The 21,456-nt window shown below is 28.1% G+C and overlaps 1 protein-coding gene across 1 annotated transcript; it reads right to left on the reverse strand.

Annotated features, from left to right (window-relative positions):
• LOC136090825 (uncharacterized) lies at positions 1 to 10,529 on the reverse strand. The gene is made up of 4 exons (XM_065817801.1): positions 10,466 to 10,529; positions 8,959 to 10,213; positions 1,427 to 1,562; positions 1 to 60 (listed from the first exon to the last, which is right to left on the reverse strand). Exons 1-4 carry the CDS (start codon positions 10,527 to 10,529, stop codon positions 1 to 3), a joined length of 1,515 nt encoding a protein of 504 aa, XP_065673873.1.
• Positions 10,530 to 21,456: the final 10,927 nt, after the last annotated feature.

Below are 21,456 nucleotides of genomic sequence, written 5' to 3' on the forward strand. Positions count from 1 at the left end.
TTAACAACGCATATGATCGATTTTTAAATCAATTCTGCAAGCAATATGATCAAGCATTTCCTAAAAAAAAAAATTTTTATAAAAACCAAAACTGTATTAACTCCATAGATGTTTAATGGGTTACTAAAATCTTCAAAAAGAAAAAAAAAGTTATAGACGGGTTGCTTTGTTTACATTCTAAAGCGCGTGCGCAAAAAACGACAGGCAAAACATGTTCAAATTTAACTTGAAATCCTGCGTATTTCCAGAACAGTGCAGTTACTTTCTCTAAATATAAGTTCCCTTTTTCAAATCATGCCTGATAATAAATTTTACATAAATATATATATATATATATATATATATATATATATATATTATATATATATATATATATATTATATATATATATATATATATATTATATACTAAGTAGTATAATATTTATTTAAATAATAATTATTTGTGTATATACAAAATATATATATATATATAAAAATATATATATATTATATACTACTACATATTTATATATATATATATTATATACTACTGTATATTTATATACACATATAAACAATATTTATATGTAAATATAAATATACAGTACTGTATATTTATATACACATATAAATATTGTTTATATGTGTATATAAATATACAGTAGTATATAATATATATATAAATATGTAGTAGTATATAATATATATATATATATATATATATTTATATATATATATTTTGTATATACACAAATAAATATTATTTATATGTGAATATATATATATATATTATAAATATACGTAAATATATATATATATATATATATATATATATATATATATATATATATATATATATATATATATATATATATATATATATATACTAATGGATCAGAAAAAATAATCTACAATATTTTAAAAATTTTGGATATTTATTAGGTTTATAAAGTGTTTTATGAAATAAATTTTGTCAATGAATCATTTTGGTCATCTTTCCAGAACTCTAAGCTGTTTCTATATTTATAGAGAATTTCATTTAAAAAATACCCATTCCATAACAATTTTATTTTTTAATTCCATCTGGATTTGCACTTAGGATAATCAACATCAATGTACAAACCTGAGACAGAAATGGAAAGATTTATTTGTTGTAGAGACATCGCATTCAAAAATTTATATTTTGCAATTACTTTCCATTTTAAGATTATAGTCTGTTGGAATATAGCAAACAATTTCATAATATTACACTATTTGATTTATAAAGACTTGTGAGGGGTTATCAATATTTGCATTGTACCCCATTTTATGAACAGTTTCAGTATTTTATAAACAGATGCAGTCCAGCCCTGTGGATTTTTCAAGTGTGTTTTTCCTTTAAGTTTTCAAAAAAAATTAGTATTAAGTTGATTTTGATGAGATTTCATAAACAATTTGAATAAAACTTTTGATTCTTCTGTAATTTTATCTTGGCTTTCGTTAATAAGCAATGGCTCATAATGAGCTGTAATTGGTTTAGCCTGAACTTTAGAAGCAAAGTAAAGCTCATTTTCATATGCAGCGTCTGTTTCATTACAGTCTCTGTTTCATCAATTTACCAACTAATAATTTTAAAAACAACAGCTTTCAATGCTAATTTATGTAAACTTTTTTTTATAACTTTTTTCTATAACTTAGCTGGGACCCAGCCTGGGTTGATAGAAGTATAAATTATTAGAAGTATATCTTGTTAATTATAAATTTATTTTACTTTTAAAAATTGGAAAAGTATTTTTTGATACTGGTTAACAAAATTTGACACATTTTAACGCGCTAGTTCCACTATAGTGAGAGACTTTTTCTATTCACATAGTTTAATTGTACAAACTTCACACTATAACTTTTGCTTACTTTGCTTTAGCTCCAATGTTTTGCCTGTCGTTTTTTGCGCACGCGCTTTAGAATGTAAACAAAGCAACCCGTCTATATGATAAGTACTTGAAGAAAACTTATAAAAACGAAATGACATATAAAAATTATAAAAATATATTTGAAAAAATAAAAATGAACTCAAAAAAGCTTTATTATGCCAAACTGTTAAGTAAAGCCACCGGAAACACTAAAAATACATGGAGTGTAATTAAAGTATAATTGGAAAAGATAATTATGCGAGAAATATTCTGCCAAAAAAATAACAATTGATAAAAACACAATTTATGATAAATCAATTATTGCTTAAAAACTAAACAGCTTCTTTGCTAATGCTGGTCCGAATTTGGCATTAAAAATTCCTGTGAATTCAACACCGTTTGAATCTTATTTTAAAAATTACGATAAAGTTATGGATGAACCTAATTTAAAACTAATTGAATTGCAAACCGTCTTTTTTTTACCTTAAAACTAACAAAAGTGCTGGATTTGACAAAATTAACGTTAATGTTGAAAAATCAGTATATAATATAATAGAACCCTCGTTATTTCATATATTTAATCTTTCATTTAAAACAGGTAATGTCCATGAAAAGCTGAAAATTGCACAAATCACCCTGATATTTAAGTCCGGAGATCACTCAAATATCTCTAATTATAGGCCTATATCAATTTTACATCGTTTTTCAAAATTACTTGAGAGAAAAATGTACAATAGGCTTTTAATCACTCATCAGAAAACGACATGCTGTATTCAAAACAATTTGGTTTCAAAAAAAAAGTTTAACGGAACATGCAGTGGTTGAACTAGTCAATCAAATATCAAGTGCATTCAGTAGTAAGTATTTTACCTTAGAGGTTTCATTGATCTGTCAAAAGATTTCGATACCGTTAATCATAATATACTAATAAAAAACTTGAACACTATGCAGCAAAAAATAACAATTTACTTTGGTTCAAAAGTTATTTGACCGATATAAAACAATTTATAGCGTATGAACAAAAACAAACACTCCCGACTGCCGTAACTTGTGGGGTTCCCCAGGGTTCTATTTTAGGACCACTGTTGTTCCTAGTGTACATTAATGATTTAAATTTAGCAACAGACCTATTAATATGTATTCTTTTTGCAGATGACTCCAATCTTTTTTATTCCCACAGAGATATTAGTACACTATTTTGAAACAACAAACAATTATTGAAAGTTAATGAGTGGTATAAGTAATAAACGTAATAAGTAATAAAAGTAAATAAAAGTTAATGAGTGGTATAAGTAATAAACTTTCTCTAAATGTCGATAAAACCAAATTTATTTTGTTCCACAAAGTGAATAAATCAAAAACTATTGCCCATAAATTGCCTAATCGAATAATCAATAACACTAACATTAAAAGAGAAAACTCAGTAAACTTTCTAGGCGTAATCTTAGATGAACATTTACGTTGGAGTTTACATATAAAAAGTATTAAAAATAAAATATCAAAAAATTTATCATTGATTTATAGGACTAAACCATTTTTAAGCAATGATTCTTTAGAAAGTTTACATTTCTCTTTTATTCATTGTTATTTAATTTATTGCAATATTGCATGGGCAAGTACGAACCATTCAAAATTTTACTGTAAACAAAAACACGCGTGCAGAACAATTTTTGGAGCTGATAGAACTTTACCTGGTGAGCCTCTTCTGCGTATACTTGGAGCATTAAATATATATAAAATCAACTTACACCACGTTTTAATGTTTATGTATAAAACAAATATAGCATTATCTCCTAAAATATTTCAATCCTATTTTGACAAAATAGTTCATAAATATCCAACAAATTTTTCAAATAACAACTTTGTTGTCCCAAAAAATAATTCAAAACTAACTTCATATTTAGTTCTTTATCGTGGACCTTACTTGTGGAAAATGTTTCCCAAGATTGTAAATACACATAAAACTAGTATAGAGCAGTTTAAAAATGAATCAAAACAGGCATTCTTACATAATGGGTTTTAGTATATTCAATTTAAAATGTTTTTTTAAATTAAAACTCAAATACAAAAAATAATAAATAGAAAAATTATGTCACTGAGTGTATCAACTTTTTTTTTCATTACCTTATTAATGGTATTACCTCTATGGCGTTTGCTAATTTGTTTACTTTATTTCTATGAAGTATACGAATTTATTTATGTTATTTCTATGGTGTATAATAATTTATTTACTTTTTATTTTTAAATCTTAGTTTAAATTTTTAAGTTTTAAAAAAATGATAATATCTTATTTATTTTTTCTTATTCACTTGAACTTACTCTTTCCTTAAACTTTGATTCTTTAAATTTTTCTATAAAAGACAACGAATTGTTATCTATTTTACTTTTATATTTTTTTAATAAATAGCTTGATAAGTATAGATATTTAAATATTACGATTTTTGTAAGTACGTGAGAATGGGGCTCGGTGATAAATTATATAAGTCTTCTTCTTGCCCCCCCAATATTTATTTTTATTTATATGCTTCGAAACTGTATATATTATTAAACTGCAAAAAAAAAAAAAAAAAAAAAAAAATAAACTTGATAATAGATTGATAAAATAAAAGATATACTAAACTAATACTTTAACTTAGAATTTAGACCGCCATCTTTCCCGACTTAATAATCTCTTTCATAAACATACTGTAGCTACAGTCTTTTGTGAGAGAGATTAATTAACCGGGAAAAATGGCGGTGTAAATTATAAGTTTAAGTATTAGTTTAGTACATTTATTATTTTATCGAGTCGAAGTTTATATTTATTGATCTATTATTAAATCAATCAAAAAGATAAACGAGTTAATCTTATTTTCAACGGTATTAATGCAAAGTAATAATAACACTTCAATAACAAAATCAATATAAAAAATATATAAATCAATATTAATTTTATTTATGCCTAATTATATATTTATGTGTACAAAATCTAGCATTTATCGGCGCTACTGCAGTTCCTTCCCCCTACTTTTATTTTTTATTGCTGATTATGATAGAAAATTTTATGCTGATTAAGAACCGTATAAAAACATAGGTCTAAAAATTAACAAAAAGTGCTCTAATTCGCTGTTGAAGTTCAAAAAATTACACTAAAAAACTCTAATATTCGCCATTTTTTTAATTTTGGTTATTTTTTTGTACAACTATTTCATATTTGTAGGTTATTTATTCTCATTACTTCATAAATTTATAATTATATCTATATAGCTAATATATCTATAATAATATAATTTGTTTATAAATATAAATATATTGCTATATACCTATATAACTATCTATATATTTATCTCTTTAGCTTGTATTATTAATATAATATTAGTGATTATATAAGTATTATATAATTTAATTATTCAATTTATGTTATTTATTGTATATATTAACATAACTACCATTTTTTATCCTTTGAACTTTATTTATTATTTTTACATTTATTTTTATTTATTCTTTCTTCATTTTAACATTCTTTCCAAGTGTATTGTTTCCATATTATATTGGCTTGTTAGTGTTTTTGTTAGCTGTCAACATCTACTTATTTTTGTAAACACTACCTACCTAATTTTGTATAACTTATCTGCACTGTGTTATATATACTGCTCTTATGCAAATCCATTTTGCCTCATAACTACTCTCTCATTAAAATCTCATCTTATTCATTATACCCTTATTCATTCTTAAGTTGTTTCATTAGCCTCTGTGCTTATCAATAATAAAACATTGTAATAACATTCTACCTATCATGTTCTGAAAAATAAAATACTCTGCATCTTTTGTTTTAAAACTGTAATAGATAACCACAAAGCCATCTTTTGTGACGGCTACAGTTCTTGGGTTCATGCTAAGTGCAACCAAATAGATTTGCTCACTTATAATCTTCTTACTGAAGGTTCTTCATAATCGTATTGTTTCAACTGTATATCTAAAAATATGCCATGATGTCTAAAAAAATTTGACCCTAACAAATTTTTTCTAGAAATTTCTAAAATCAACTGGGAGCTTATGATTAAAAAAAATGGCAATATTAATGAATCCATCAATTACTTTCAAAATCGTTTAATAGGGTTTTAGACCAATGTGCCCCCTATAAAACTTTGACTAAAAATCAAATCAAACTTAAATCTGGATCTCTAAAGGCTTACTTAAATATATTTCTGTAAAAAAAAAAACTCTAAAAAATTTGAAAGATGCAAAAATATTAATACTAAAAATGAACTTTTCACAAAATTTAAAATCTAAAGAAATTATATTAGCAACTTATTAAAAAGTAGTTAAAAATTATACTGGATAACTTATTTTAATAACAACATGAACAACAAGGTTCAGTTTTAGGACCACTTTTTTTTCTTATTTTTATTAATGACTTAGATACTTCTTTTAAATTTGCAAGTGGTTACCATTTTGCTGATGATACTAACATGCTACTGGTTGACAAATCACTTAAAAAAATCAACAAATATATTACTTATGATCTTGGAAATCTTGTTCAGAGGCTTTGTTGTAATAAACTCTCAATTCTAATAAAACAAAGCTGATCATCTTTAAATCCAATCTGGCATCAATTAATAAGCACTTAGATTTCAGACTAAGTGGATAAAAAATTTATCCTTTAGACTCTATTAAATATTTTGGGATTAAAATTGATTCTAATCTTTCTTTTTAAGGCCATCTAAATAACTTAGCAATGAAACTCAGCAAACCTAGTGGAACGTTAGTCAAAGTCCGCCATTATGTAAATCTAGAATCTCTGCTAACTATATATCATGCTATTTTTGGGTCCCATCTAAGATATGCATGTCAAGTATGGGGACAATCCCATAAACAAATCATTTTAAGGTTGTCCTATCTCTCCCCTCTCCAAAATAAAGCCTCGAAAATAATATATTTTCAGTATAATAACTTTAAATCTAAGGTGCTATATCTAATCTCCAATATATTAAAATTGAGCAACCTTTTGGTATTCCTTAACTGCCAGTTTGTCTGTAATTATCATCACGAAAACCTTCCCCTATCATTCAACAATTTCTTAACAAGTACAAATTGTCACTATCCTCTTCCCTCCATCAGTAGCTTACTTTGGTATAACTTAGTTATACCAAAACACCACTCTGCTAAATATGGAAATAAATCCATTAAATATCAATGTATTAGCTGTAATAGCAATGTATTAGCTCATGGAACAAACTACCTCCTGATCTAAAATCTCTAAATTCAAAATCAATCTTTTTAGTTGTTTTAAAAAAAAATACAGTTAAATATTTTTACATATTAACATTGAAATTCTTCATTATATCTATCAATTCGTGATCCTTTAGTTTTTAATTTGATATTTTTAACACTTTGAAATTTTTTACTTATCTGCTACATATAATTCCTCTGGTTTTATGCCATTCTAAAAAACTTTTTTTTGATAAATTTTTCATTCTAATATTAGTACTAATATTTTTGACACTAAATCTTTGTTGCTGCTGTTATTGTCTTTATTTATGAAATTCTCCGTTTATAATAATTATTATCATTATTTTTGTTATTATTATTATTGTAATTAGTATTATTGATATCAGTTATTATTACTATTTTCATCATTGACTTTAACGTTATGTTGTATATTCAGGTATTTACTCTATATTAGTACTTGTACTATTGTAAATTTGCTTGAAATGTTATAACTTGATTCAAAATATATTTGATTTGATTTTGTTTTACCTTCTGTGGATTCACCAGATTCCTGTTGACACTAACTTAACTTATATATTTATTTAATTACTACGTGTTTATTATTTTAACTCATCTCTATGTATTTTAAATCATCTCTATCAGTTGTTTTATTTTATATAGTTGTTATTGATGAAATGAAATTATGTTTGATAAGGGCATGAACATGGAGCAAAATAAGAAAACAATTTTATTTTAAATGTTTTGTTCAAAAAATCATCTAATATTTCTATTTACTTGTTTTACTTACTATTTACTACTATTTACTAGTTTATTTTAACGGTAACGAAAAAGTTTTAAAAAAGCTTCAGGTACTAAAATATTTATTTAAACTTCTTTAAGAAAGCACATGTTCTCTAATATAAAAGCTCCTAAGAAAAAAAGTTTCTTAGAAAAAAAAAAACGCTCTTAAAAAAGTAGACTAGCAGAAAAATGAACTCAAACCAAATCATTTGCTTTAAATTAAAGACTCAAAACAAATCATTTCATTTAAATTAAAGACTCAAAACAAATCATTTAGTTTAAATTAAAGACTCAAAACAAATCATTTCATTTAAATTGAAGACTCAAAACAAATCATTTGGTTTAAATTAAAGACTCAACAAGTTATTAGATTTAAATTAAAGACTCAAAACAAATCATTAAATTAAAGACTCAAATAATGCTGATCTTAATACCTATTCAACTTGTTTCAATTTTCGTTGAAACGACGAAAAAAGACTAAATTGTTAAAATATTTAAAAAGGTTTCAAAAATTATGAAAAATTCTTTTAAATAAATATATTTAGTTTTAAACCCACAATATCGAGTTTTATTTATACTTCGTTATGTTCTTTTTGAAAGACTGTTTCGTTATAAAAAATAAAAATATATTTATTCTAAAATGTTTCTTATTAAATAAATAAAACTGTTTCTTAGTATAATCAAAGTTTAATTAAAAGTATTATTCTAATAATAAAATTATTTCATTCATTTTATTACATACTGCTGCCAAGTTATTATCCAATATTTCGTGTTTACAGTATCCGGGTGCATTTTGCCTAGAACCTCAGATAGTAATTTTTTTATTTCTGTGAGTAATGTGTATGTAACTTTAAATTGATTTATATTATATAGGCAACTAGCAATCCAATATTTATTGCACCCAGATGTTTCTCACCAAAAATTTCTTTTTGAAATTCTTAGAGGTTTGAAAATAGTTTGACTGCATCTTTTTTTTTTTTTTTTAATTTTTATTTTAGGTCTCCCTAGAAGTCCTTACAGTCTAATCACAGAGCAACGCGGAATAGCATTTAAAAGAAAGTTCACGCCTCCTTCCTTACCGATGTTATAAAACTTGCCCAGAAGTGCCGTTGATCCACGGATCTCTTGCTATATCAGAAGTGGCGTTGAACCACGGATCTCTTGCTATATCAGAAGTGCCGTTGAACCACGGATCTCTTGCTATATCAGAAGTGGCGTTGAACCACGGATCTCTTGCTATATCAGAAGTGGCGTTGAACCAAGGATCTCTTGCTATATCAGAAGTGGCGTTGAACCACGGATCTCTTGCTTTATCAGAAGTGCCGTTGAACCACGGATCTCTTGCTATATCAGAAGTGGCGTTGAACCACGGATCTCTTGCTTTATCAGAAGTGCCGTTGAACCACGGATCTCTTGCTATATCAGAAGTGGCGTTGAACCACGGATCTCTTGCTATATCAGAAGTGGCGTTGAACCACGGATCTCTTGCTATATCAGAAGTGGCGTTGAACCACGGATCTCTTGCTATATCAGAAGTGCCGTTGAACCACGGATCTCTTGCTATATCAGAAGTGGCGTTGAACCACGGATCTCTTGCTATATCAGAAGTGCCGTTGAACCACGGATCTCTTGCTATATCAGAAGTGGCGTTGAACCACGGATCTCTTGCTATATCAGAAGTGGCGTTGAACCACGGATCTCTTGCTATATCAGAAGTGGCGTTGAACCACGGATCTCTTGCTATATCAGAAGTGCCGTTGAACCACGGATCTCTTGCTATATCAGAAGTGGCGTTGAACCACGGATCTCTTGCTATATCAGAAGTGGCGTTGAACCACGGATCTCTTGCTATATCAGAAGTGCCGTTGAACCACTGATCTCTTGCTATATCAGAAGTGGCGTTGAACCACGGATCTCTTGCTATATCAGAAGTGGCGTTGAACCACGGATCTCTTGCTATATCAGAAGTGGCGTTGAACCACGGATCTCTTGCTATATCAGAAGTGCCGTTGAACCACGGATCTCTTGCTATATCAGAAGTGCCGTTGAACCACGGATCTCTTGCTATATCAGAAGTGGCGTTGAACCACGGATCTCTTGCTATATCAGAAGTGCCGTTGAACCACGGATCTCTTGCTATATCAGAAGTGGCGTTGAACCACGGATCTCTTGCTATATCAGAAGTGCCGTTGAACCACGGATCTCTTGCTATATCAGAAGTGCCGTTGAACCACGGATCTCTTGCTATATCAGAAGTGGCGTTGAACCACGGATCTCTTGCTATATCAGAAGTGGCGTTGAACCACGGATCTCTTGCTATATCAGAAGTGCCGTTGGACCACGGATCTCTTGCTATATCAGAAGTGGCGTTGGACCACGGATCTCTTGCTTTTCAGGCAAGCGCGCTAAGCACTGCGCAACGGCTACTCAAAATTTTCAAATTTCAAAATTCAATCTTCAACTTTTTTTTTTGAAAAGAGCAAATGGCAATCCAATATTTAGAACTTAGTGTTTCTCTTACTGTTGTTTCCTAATATTGCTCGCTGCACATTTTCTACCTCCATAAATAACTTTTTTGCTTCATCATATTGCTTTTTACTATACAAGCATCTGGCAATCCAATATTTAGTGTACTTTCGTGTTTTTCTCCTAAAACGTTTGTTCGCATAATATCGACTTTTCTAAATATTTGTTCAGCGTTATCGAATTGATTTTTATCATGTAAGCATACCGCAATCCATATTTTCACGTTGTTACTTTCTATTTGCTCAATTAAGTTTGAATATTTTTTTGAAAAGTAATTTTCTGCTATAATTTCTTTGCTATTATCTTCACCGTGTTGGTACCATTTGTTTATCACATCCAATGGTAATTTTGAAATATCGTATAACAATAGTTGAGATTCATAAAAACATTCGACAAATAATTTTCTATTTTAAAGTTCTGAAAATTAAAATTCATCTTCATAGAAATATACATTATCATTGGAATATGGTAGATTAGGGTAATATTATATTAATATATATTTAAGTACCTTTGGCAAATATTGGAGTATTTAAAAAAATAGTTATGTGGATCCAAAAATTTTGCGAATAAGCAATCTTTAGAGATCACTACTCAGGATCTACTTAGATATTTTTGGATTTAAAATTTTTTCTTAAAAACGCAAAGGTTTTGGAAAAGTATTAAATATTACCATATTACCGAGACCACTTAATAATATGAGCAATTTAATTTAGTTTAAAAGAATAACATTAATGAAAGAAATACCTGAAAAATAAGATTCGTTATTAACAAAACTTTTCATTAAAAGATCAAACTTAAGCTACAAATCAATACTTTATTGTTTTTACGCACAAAAAAAAAAAAAAAATAAGTTGAAAATGGCAGAATAATATTTAGTACTATTATAATATTAAAAATTTTTAGAAAATTTTATACAAAAAGCAATTATAACCACTGCAAGTATAGGACTTTTGGTAATTTCACTAAAAAACACCGGGCAATTTGAGCATGCTCAAATTACACGAAAAGAGTATCTTTAAATGAAGTCGAAAAATTTTTCTTTAGGAAAAAGTAAAAAACTGTACTTCAACATCAAAATTCGGTCTACAGGTTCTCTCATGTATAATAATAATATTGTAACAAAACAAAAATCTGAATGCGTTTTAATTAGATGAGAGCCGCTTATTACTGCGTAAAAATTTATGCATAATATAGTACTTCCTGTCATCACCTCATAAATTTAATTCAAAAAATACAAAACAACTAGAAACTCACATTTTAGAAACCTTTTGGTATGCTCATATCATATGCTTATATTAACTGAATGTTCATTTTACTCGAAACTATATTATACACTATCAAGGTAATATATATCATCATATGAAGTCATCATCAAAGGAAGGCAGAGATGTTGCTATATAAAATAAAACAATTAAAATGACTGTGCTAAAGAAAAAAAATTAAAAAGGAACTTAAACGTTAAATAAAACGTTCAATTCAGTTTCATTTGCAAATGATAGTTGTGAAATTAAAGGTTGTTAGATTAAGAAGGTCATGAGATTTTTCTTCGTAATTCTTTTAATTACAATCACGTACTTGGAAATCAACAATAACGCAACTAAAAGTTATTTTGTATCATTTTGAACTATTCTCTATGGACTGTTGAAATTTAAGCTTAAATAGCTTCAATTAGATTATGGTATACATGAGAGTTTTCTTCAATAATCACACAGATGTTTTACCTAAAAGTTCATTTTACCCGAATCTATATTATACATAGTAATATATATATCATATGATGTCATTATCAAAGGAAGTCAGAGATGTCCTTCCTAAAGATATCACAATCAAACGAAGTCAGAGATGTTGTTCCTAGAGATGTCACGATCAAAAGAAGTCAGAGATGTTCTTCCTAAAGATGTCACGATCAAATATCAGTTAAATAAAAACTAATTAAAAGACTGATTTACCATAAAAAATTAAAAAAAAGGATTTTATACATTAAATAAAATGTTCAAATCAGTTTACTTTTTAAAGGATAGTTGTGAGATTAAGAATTTTGAGAGATTTTTATTTCCAATTCTTCTGATTACAAACATTAATCTGGAAACCAGGTTAATGTTTGTAATCAAAATTTGAATGGTTTTTACATAGAAGCTTTAAAGGATGCGAAGGTTAGTATCATGCATTTTAGTATGAACCAAAAAAGTTTTTTAAATAAATTTCTATAAGAATTTTGATTTATATACAACTATGGAGGATGTTTTCCAATTTTTGTAATATCAAACGGCTTTATACATGAAATGTTCCCCAGGGTTAGGGTTAGGGTTAGGGTTAGACCCAGGGTTCTATACTTGGGCCCCTTTTCTTTCTCATTTACATCAATGATTTACATAAAGCTTCGAACTTGATTGCTTTCATGTTTGCAGATGACACTAACCTTTTTTTTATCTGATAACAATATTACATCATTATTTCAATATATGAATATCGAATTAACAAAAATTTCTGATTGGTTTAAAATAAACAAGCTTTCACTTAATGTTGAAAAAACTAATTGGATTCTTTTTCATCTAGCTTTCAAAAAAAAAATTCTGCCTTGCAATTTACCATTACTTTTTAATGACAAAATTCTAATAAAAAGAGTAATTAATACAAACTTTTTTAGGTATCTATATCAATAAAAACCTTAATAGAAGAATTACATAGAATTTTTGTGTAATAAAGTTGCTAAAAGTATAGAAATATTGTATAAAATTTGAAGTGTTTTAAATAAACGTAATTTAACTCAATTATGTTACTCCTTTATCTATTGTCATTTAAATTATGCAAATATTGCTTGGTGTTGTGCTAATAAATCTAAACTTACGCCTCTTTATCGTCAACAAAAGTATTTTGCTTGTCTTATTAATTTTAAAGATAGATTTACTCATGCCAAGCCTCTCTTATTTGAAATGAAAATTCTTGATATATATCAGCCAAATGTTTTTAATATTCTTTGTTTTATGTACAAATGTAAAACTAACTCCAACCCAGTTTTTTTCCATAATTTATATACCTTACAAGATAAAAATCAATACAACTTAAGAAATGATAATTGAATTTGTCAACCATTTTTTCAAACTAATTTTGGAAATTAGGCATTTCATTTCGTAGAGCTTCTCTTTGGAATAAAATAGTTTTAAAGCATTTTGATTTTTCTTTGGAATGGAGTTACCGCCTATTCAAAAAAAACCTTTAGGAAATTTTGTCTATTGATGATATATTTTTGTAATTTTAAACACTGAATAATTTACTTTTTTATTTTTTATGCAGTAATGTAACTGAATATGTATATGAATGCACTTAAATTTTTCTTGTGCTTTATACACCTGACCATGTATGTATACATTTGATTTTTATGAGATTTTTCAATTTACGAGCGGTTCTTGATGAAGACTTGATGGTCTTCTGCAAGTGTCCGCTTTCTTTTTATTTATTAAATCAAATACTTGTATATTTTTTGTTTATTTACATTTTCTAGTAGTAAAAGGATTTTTTAATCTTAACAATTTCATTTTTTTGTATAACAATTTTTATACTTTGTATAAATTTTAGATTTCAATTTCTTCATCATCGGTTCTCTGTGACAAGACCTAATGGTCTTCTTTGAGGATCCGAGTTCTTTATTTGTTTTTTATTTATTTATTTTTACAATAGCTTCACTTCTATTTTTCTCTTGTATATTTGTATTTGTATCTTAAACATTGTAATAAAGAACAAAACAAAAAAAAAGCCATTGGTCCACACAAAAAAAGAGGAGGAGAGGCGTGTCCCTCAGAAACGAGAGGTGGCGCGCTCCTTCTTGTTTCTGAGACGAGCAATCTACCACTGCGCCACGGCTGCTGAAAACAAAGAAATACTACATAATTTTAGGGGATTTTAATTTTTTTTAGCCATCATTAAAAATCGTTTATTAAAAATTATTATTATATCTCTATAATTCGAAAAAGCTCATTAAAAAGTCAAAATCCTTTTTCAAATTTCGAATGTTGTGAGTTTTTGAATAACAGTTAGTGTAAATTATCATCTACTGTTTAAAAAACATAAGATGATCTGAGAGACATAAAGAAAACTATTTAAAGCGGAATAAAAAATTGCAATGGAATTGAAGAAAAAAAAAACAAATGAAACGGCTTCGAAAATTTGTGATATTCCACCAAACACTCTTTCAACCTGGAATAAGAACAAAGATAAAATGTTTGACGCTTTTTGTCAATGAAATTTCACTAAACTGGTGAAAGTTGATTCGTATTACCTAGTAATACGAATCAACAGATCTGTACTTAAATGGTTCAAAGAAGGAGTCCAAACTTCTATATTTTTTGTTTAACCAAATATTCATAACTAATTTTTTTAGAAAAATTCATTAAACATTTCAGTTTTTGCTTTTCTTTGTGGTTGATCTTCTAACTTTAACTCTTAGCATTTTAAAAAAAATTAAAAAACATTAAAACTTTGCAGCGTGTAAAGTCAAGCAACTTTATGTTAAAATTTATGCAAGTTATGTTTTGATCGGATAATTTTGAATAAAAATGAATGAAAGTTGCGTTTAAACAAAAATAAGTTTTATCTAGTTAAAAAATTTTATTAGTTGTTAATTTTGTAAACTGAGTTTAGATACCAATTAGAATTAAAAATATTGCAACAAGAAGTAACAAACTAATAAATAAATAAATCATAAACAAGTAAACAAGTAAATCAAAATTAATAAACTTCTTTAGGAATCTCCCATTAATTGGCGAATTTTATCATACAAAGTTGCCTTTACTCAGGGTTGTTTTTGTACTTGTCTTCAATCAACTGTAACATGAAAGTAAAGCATGCGTATAACATTCCAAAAAAATTTCTAGATCTGCGATTTTTCAAAATAGTAAATGTTAGAAAGAACGACATTAAATAGCACTAACTTAAATAGCACTAACTTAAATAGCACTAAAACCATCTTTTATAACCTGAGATAAAATTAAAATAATAGTATTTTTTTTTCCAATAAAGCTTTCATCTTGAAATATAAAAAACCTTTTCTTGTTAAATAAATATTTACATTAAACGGACTATAATGAGATATTGTTAAAATATTGCTTTTTTTTGCGATTTTTACTGAAAGCCTGTCTTGGGCCAACTAAAATTGCCTAACATAGCTACATGCTTAACGGTTAAAATTTGAAACACTTATTAATGAGTGTTATTTTTATCATATTCTTGCGTTACTGGTGTGTTTTTGTCAACAAAAAAACTTTACATTGCATTTATATATTTAATTTTATTATTTATAGATGTAAAATATACCATTTTTGATCAGTAATGCAAGTTATTGATGTTTTAACCTTTTATGCTTATGAAAATAAAGAACCTATTTTCTGTATCTCTAGCTATGTTATGCAATATCTTTTCAAACGTAGCGTGTGCAGAAATAAATATTTAGGAAAATGATGGCTCTCAATTTGAAGATGTCATTCTAGCACATTGGCTAAATGAAAATAAGGTTGTGGTATTTTGGCTTTTAGCAGCCTTGGCGGAGTGGTAGCGCACTTGCCTCAGAAACAAAGGATCCGTGGTTCAAACCCCACCTATGGGAAAGTTTCGCGACAAGGTTTGGAAGAAGGCGTGAACTTCCAATTAAATACTCATCCGCGGTGCACTGTGATAAAATCGTAAAGACTTCTTTGAGCACCTGATTTCATCAACAGCTGTAAAATATCAGAGTACTAACAGTGCCATGTTGCGCATGAATGGTGTCCCTGTTCCTACTTCTGGTGTGCATTGTCAAGGCCACATTTGGAGCCCTTTGTCAGGGATTTGGGTTTATTAATAGTAATAAGGCAATTTCTGGGACTGTTACATAGTGTACTGTGTACTATTTATGCTTTGAACCAAGTTCTTTAACAAATTCAAAAATGACTAAAGTATCAAAAACTATAAAACACAAAAAACCATCATCATCACCAACTTCTTTTAATCTATCATTCACTAATACTTGTGGTCTTCAAAATAACTTTTCTTCTGTTGAGTCTTATCTTATGCAAAATTCAGCAGACCTACTTGCTCTTTGTGAGACTAATTTGAGTTCGGCTGTTTTATCTTGTAATCTTACTGTTGATGTTTATCTTCCTTTAATTCGTAAAGATTTCAGTAGTCACATGCTTGGCCTGGTCATTTATATTCTTAAGAATTCACTGATTTGTCGGGAAACTAAGTTTGAATCAATAGATTATTCTTTTATGTGCTTAGGTTTAGCACCACTTCACTCTATCGCCTTTCTCTTTGATCTATATTGCTCTCATTTATCTCAAGACTGCACTCTTTTTGATGATTTTTGATATTAAATCATTTTGGTTTTAAGTCGAGTAGCTTGATTTGTTTTGAAATTTAAGGAGCCATTGAGCGTGTTGATTAAAATCTAGCTTGTGGTCACAATATACCAGATGCCAAAACATTTTTTAATATAAAAATTGAAACTGGAACCCGCATTAAGTTGATTTTAAAAAATCCTGTCCGCTAAAACATCACAGTGAAAATACTTAATATTTCAAAACTGAAAAAACAACTATTAATCCCTAAAAAACGGATTAAAAACAGATAATCAAAACTAAGTTATGTGGCTGATCAAATTGACCAAGCCCTTTCTAATTATCTTTCAGCCATTATCGTTGTTGTTGGTGACTTTAATGCTCATCACAACGAATGGCTTGGCTATATTGTCAGTGACTCTGAAGGCATAAAGACCCACAGCTTTTGCCTTTCTCAATCTTCAACTCAAATAGTCAACTTTTCAACTCGCTTTCCAGACAATCTGAATCACTGATCTTTTCTAATCGACTTAAGTCTTGTTTCTGGATCCTAATCAGTGCTCAGTTTCTCCGCATTCACTATTAGATGCTTCTGATCACAGTTTGGTCTCTTTAAAACTGTTATCTCATTCTTCTTTATCATCAGAATCCCCTTATCATTGTACCTCTTACATCTACCTAAAAGCTGACTGGGATTCTTTCCATGAATTTCTTCGTGATGGAACTTGGGTAGAAGTCTTCCTGTTGACCAATGTGCTTTTTACATAACTTCTTGGATTCAGGCGTGCATGGAATCTTTTATTTTCTCACAACGATTCCAAGTCAAGCCTCAATCTTTTCCATGGTTTTCCTCTCACTGTGCTGCTGCAATTTCCAATTATAACTATTACGTTCGTATCCATCACTAAAATAATTATCCAGAAAAGAGACATCTATTTACTTTTACTAGAAACCATTGTAAAAAGGTTTGGTCTAATGCCAAAGCCCGCAATTTTTAGTTCACAAAACCTCGTATTTCATCTCAAAAATTAGACTCTCGTGACTTCTGTAGAATCTTTAACAGTATCAATAATAAGAGCAAATCTCTTATTCCACCTCTCTTGAATGGTACAGATTTTTTCACCTCGCTTAAAAACAAGGCTGAATTGTTTGTTAAAAACTATCATTTCTTAATTTCACTAGTCGCATTCTCCCTGACATAAACAGATAAACAGGTTAGTCCTTTGCCTGACTTTTGTATCACTCTATCATAAGCAAGGTTTTTGAGTCTTCAATTAACAAACATTTAATCTCTCATTTTGATCCTAATAACTTACTTTCTAATCATCAATATGGTTGTTGATCTTCTCGTTCAACTGCTGATTTGTTAACGGTAATAACTGATAAGTTTTATCATGCATTAAATAGATGTATTGAAGAAAAAATCGCTCTTGAAGTTTCTAAAGAACTAAGTGAACTTTAACTCAGATAAAATTCAATTTTTTTAGCTAATCGTTATTGCAACAATCTTGATCTTCCTATATTTATGAACAGTAATGTACTCGATGAGACATCTACGCTACATCTTTTATAATTAACTCTTACTTCTGGTCTTTCTTGGAAACCATATATCAAATCCATTGCAAAATTAGCATCTGCTAAGGTTACATCTCTTTATCGTGCTTGCCACTTTGTTACTTTGCATTCTATTCTTTATCTTTATAAATTTCAAATCTGTCCATGTTTGGAATACTGTTGCAATTTCTGGGGTGGATCTTCCAATTATGCCCTTTCTCTTTTAAACAAGATGCAGAAATGCATTGTAATATATTGTAAACGCATAGTTGGACCTGCTCTTGCAGCCAATCTCCAACAATTATTATATTGTCGTAATATTGCTTCTCTTTCTCTTTTCTACAAATACTATAATGGGCACTGCTCTAAAAAGTTAGCGTCTCTTGTGCTATCTACTAAAATTCAATCTCGTGTTACTCGTCATTCAATTAAGTATCATCCTTTTTCTGTGACTGTTCCTAAGTGCTCCAAAAAGTGCTTCTTAGTCTATTTTTTTTCCTCGAACATCAGTTCTTTGAAATTCGGTTCCTTCATCTTGCCTTCTTAATTCATATAATTTGCAATCCTTTAAGTCGTCCGTCAATACTTATCTTGCTCTACAATCTTCATCTTTTTTCTTTCAGTAACCTCCAATTTTAATTAGTGGCTGCCTGCAGCCTTGTTGGAAGCGAAGATGTTTAAAAAAAAAATTAAAAAAAAAAACTTCCTGTGCTTTTTTCTCTTTTTCTTGAGCTGACTTACGCTTTGAAAATCCACTTTCATAATTGCGAAAAGATTTATGTCTGTCAGACATTATTTTTCTAATAAAAATTAAATTAAACTTAATATGTAAATTATAAATATATCTATCTATCTATCTATCTATCTATCTATCTATCTATCTATATATATATATATATATATATATATATATATATATATATATATATATATATATATATATATATATATATATATATATATATATATATATACATATATATTAGGGATATGACAATTTCATAACCCTATATGCCCTTTCTGACTGGATCCCTAAAACCTGTATGACTTTCAAAGCCGAAGTCTTTTTTTGAGAGAAAGCTGTTCCTAATGTATATTTGAAGATAAATGCTATCCAATAGAAGTTTGACCCAAATGTTGAACTTTTATATGGATAATAACTTATAAAAGCTATTAAATGCGTACTAAATTATTAGTTTCTTTGAGCCACAGTACACATTTCACTTTATTCGAAGATTAGATCTTTTTTTACCTTATATAACTTAAAAGTAAACAAAAATTTATATATATATATATATTATATATATTTATATATATATATATATATATATATATATATATATATATATATATATATATATATATATATATATATATATATATATATATATATATATATATATATATATATATATATATATATACCCAGTGGGCAAAATGACATTGAAATAACGTTAAAACAACGTCGCAAACCGACGAAATGCAATGTTAAAACAACGTTGAAATTTGGTGGAATTGGAAACAAAATCCGACGTTGAAAACCACGATGTTGAAACAACGTCGATGAAAACGTTGTTTCAACGTTGTTATAACGTCTTATCGACTACATATCATCCATATTTCAACTTCGATAAAATGAAAATTAAAAGTTCTACGTTGAAATTACGTTGTTTTAACGTCTTATCGACAATATATCAAGCATATATGGTTGATATATTGTCGATAAGACGTTAAAACAACGTTCAAACAACCTAATTTCAACGTTAAATTTTGGTCATTTGATAAAAATTTTGCAGTCTATTGGATGTTCAAAAAATTATTTTAAGGGAGTTTATATAAGAAATAGATAGAATGTTAACATTTTATATATACATTTTATATTAACATATTCGAATCGTCATTTACGCACCGACCGCCACCATTAGATCTGTCGGGTGCATATTTCAACAAACTCATGATATCTGTTCTGACTTCAGCAACCGTAGCAGTCGCTTTACTAAGCATGACGCTCTCTATAAAAAAAGGTGTTGCCTGAGTAATTTGCAACAAGTACAGCAAGAACTTGAAATTAAAGTAGCACCAAATCATCAAATTGTGTTTTTCAATAACAGATAACTTATTAACTCATTAACAGATAACTTATTAACTCAGATTAACTCATGACTTACCAACAACAACCTAACAAATGTTTGTGCCTTCAAATTTTTCTTGCCGCCAGCCATGTTGAACTTTGATTGTAAACCATTGGTCATTAAGCTACAACAAAAAGTTATTATTTTTATAAATACTTTAAACTTTGATACAATATCAGGTTAGGTAGCCCAATGGCATCGCGTATACCGCGGAATTCCGAATGGTTTTAAAATTTCAAAAATTAAATGACTTTTTTTTTTGTAGAAATAGGTCAATTTCAATAAAAAATATACATATATATAATAGATCATCGAGGTCAAATTTGAAAAATCCGAAAAATTGTTTGCTGAAAAAGTCCGGAATCTTCCCCCCCCCCCCATCCCCCTTATTTTTCCTCTTAATTTGCTTTCATCTGAGTTGCTTTTATTTTTAGTTAGCCCTTACCTATGGATAAAGACGTGTTTAAAACGTATAAAATTTGTAGTAACACGTAATGTATTTAGACGTTTCAAATACGTCTTTTGTCATCTAGCTATCTTTTTCTTACCGGGAATATTATGAGCTTGCAAGTTTCTACACATAGTCAAAAAATATCATTGATTTAAACATGCTGATGACAATAAATTAAATTTAGCATGGCAAAAGTAAGTAACAATGTAGCATAGTAACAGCATGATATTTAGCATCTTTTTACAACTTAGCATGATATTTGTAAACACTTGATACTTAAATCAAAGTTGATTAAACTTTGTCAATTCCATTCATAGACAAAATAAAAGAAGAGAGTCTGCAAAAACAATTAAAAAGCTTCAAACTCCAAAAAACAAAATCATAATCTATCCATCACAAGATTCACCTGTTTACTCTTCTTGAATATTTCTAAACTAAAATTTTGATCATAACAGCTGTTACCATTATGAGCAGAAATAAAAAAATTCTAAATTTTGATAATTTTTAAAATGTAAATTGTGTTTCAATGCAATATATACTGGTACATATGTTAAACATAATGTTAAACTTTGTGAATTTATTACTTTTACTCAAGAAAGAATAAAAGAAAAATATTATTTT

Source organism: Hydra vulgaris, chromosome 14, assembly GCF_038396675.1.
Source record: "Hydra vulgaris chromosome 14, alternate assembly HydraT2T_AEP".
NCBI lineage: Eukaryota > Metazoa > Cnidaria > Hydrozoa > Anthoathecata > Hydridae > Hydra > Hydra vulgaris.

Excerpts from the sequence above, each read along its gene's own strand:
- LOC136090825 (XM_065817801.1), bottom strand. The coding sequence starts at position 10,529 with ATGCGAACAAACGTTTTAGGAGAAAAACACGAAAGTACACTAAATATT. Across the intron at positions 1,563-8,958 it reads TGGATCAACGGCACTTCTGG|AGACTGTAATGAAACAGACG; the intron begins GCAAGTTTTATA and ends TTGATGAAACAG. Across the intron at positions 61-1,426 it reads AAATTACAGAAGAATCAAAA|GAAATGCTTGATCATATTGC; the intron begins GTTTTATTCAAA and ends TTTTTTTTTTAG.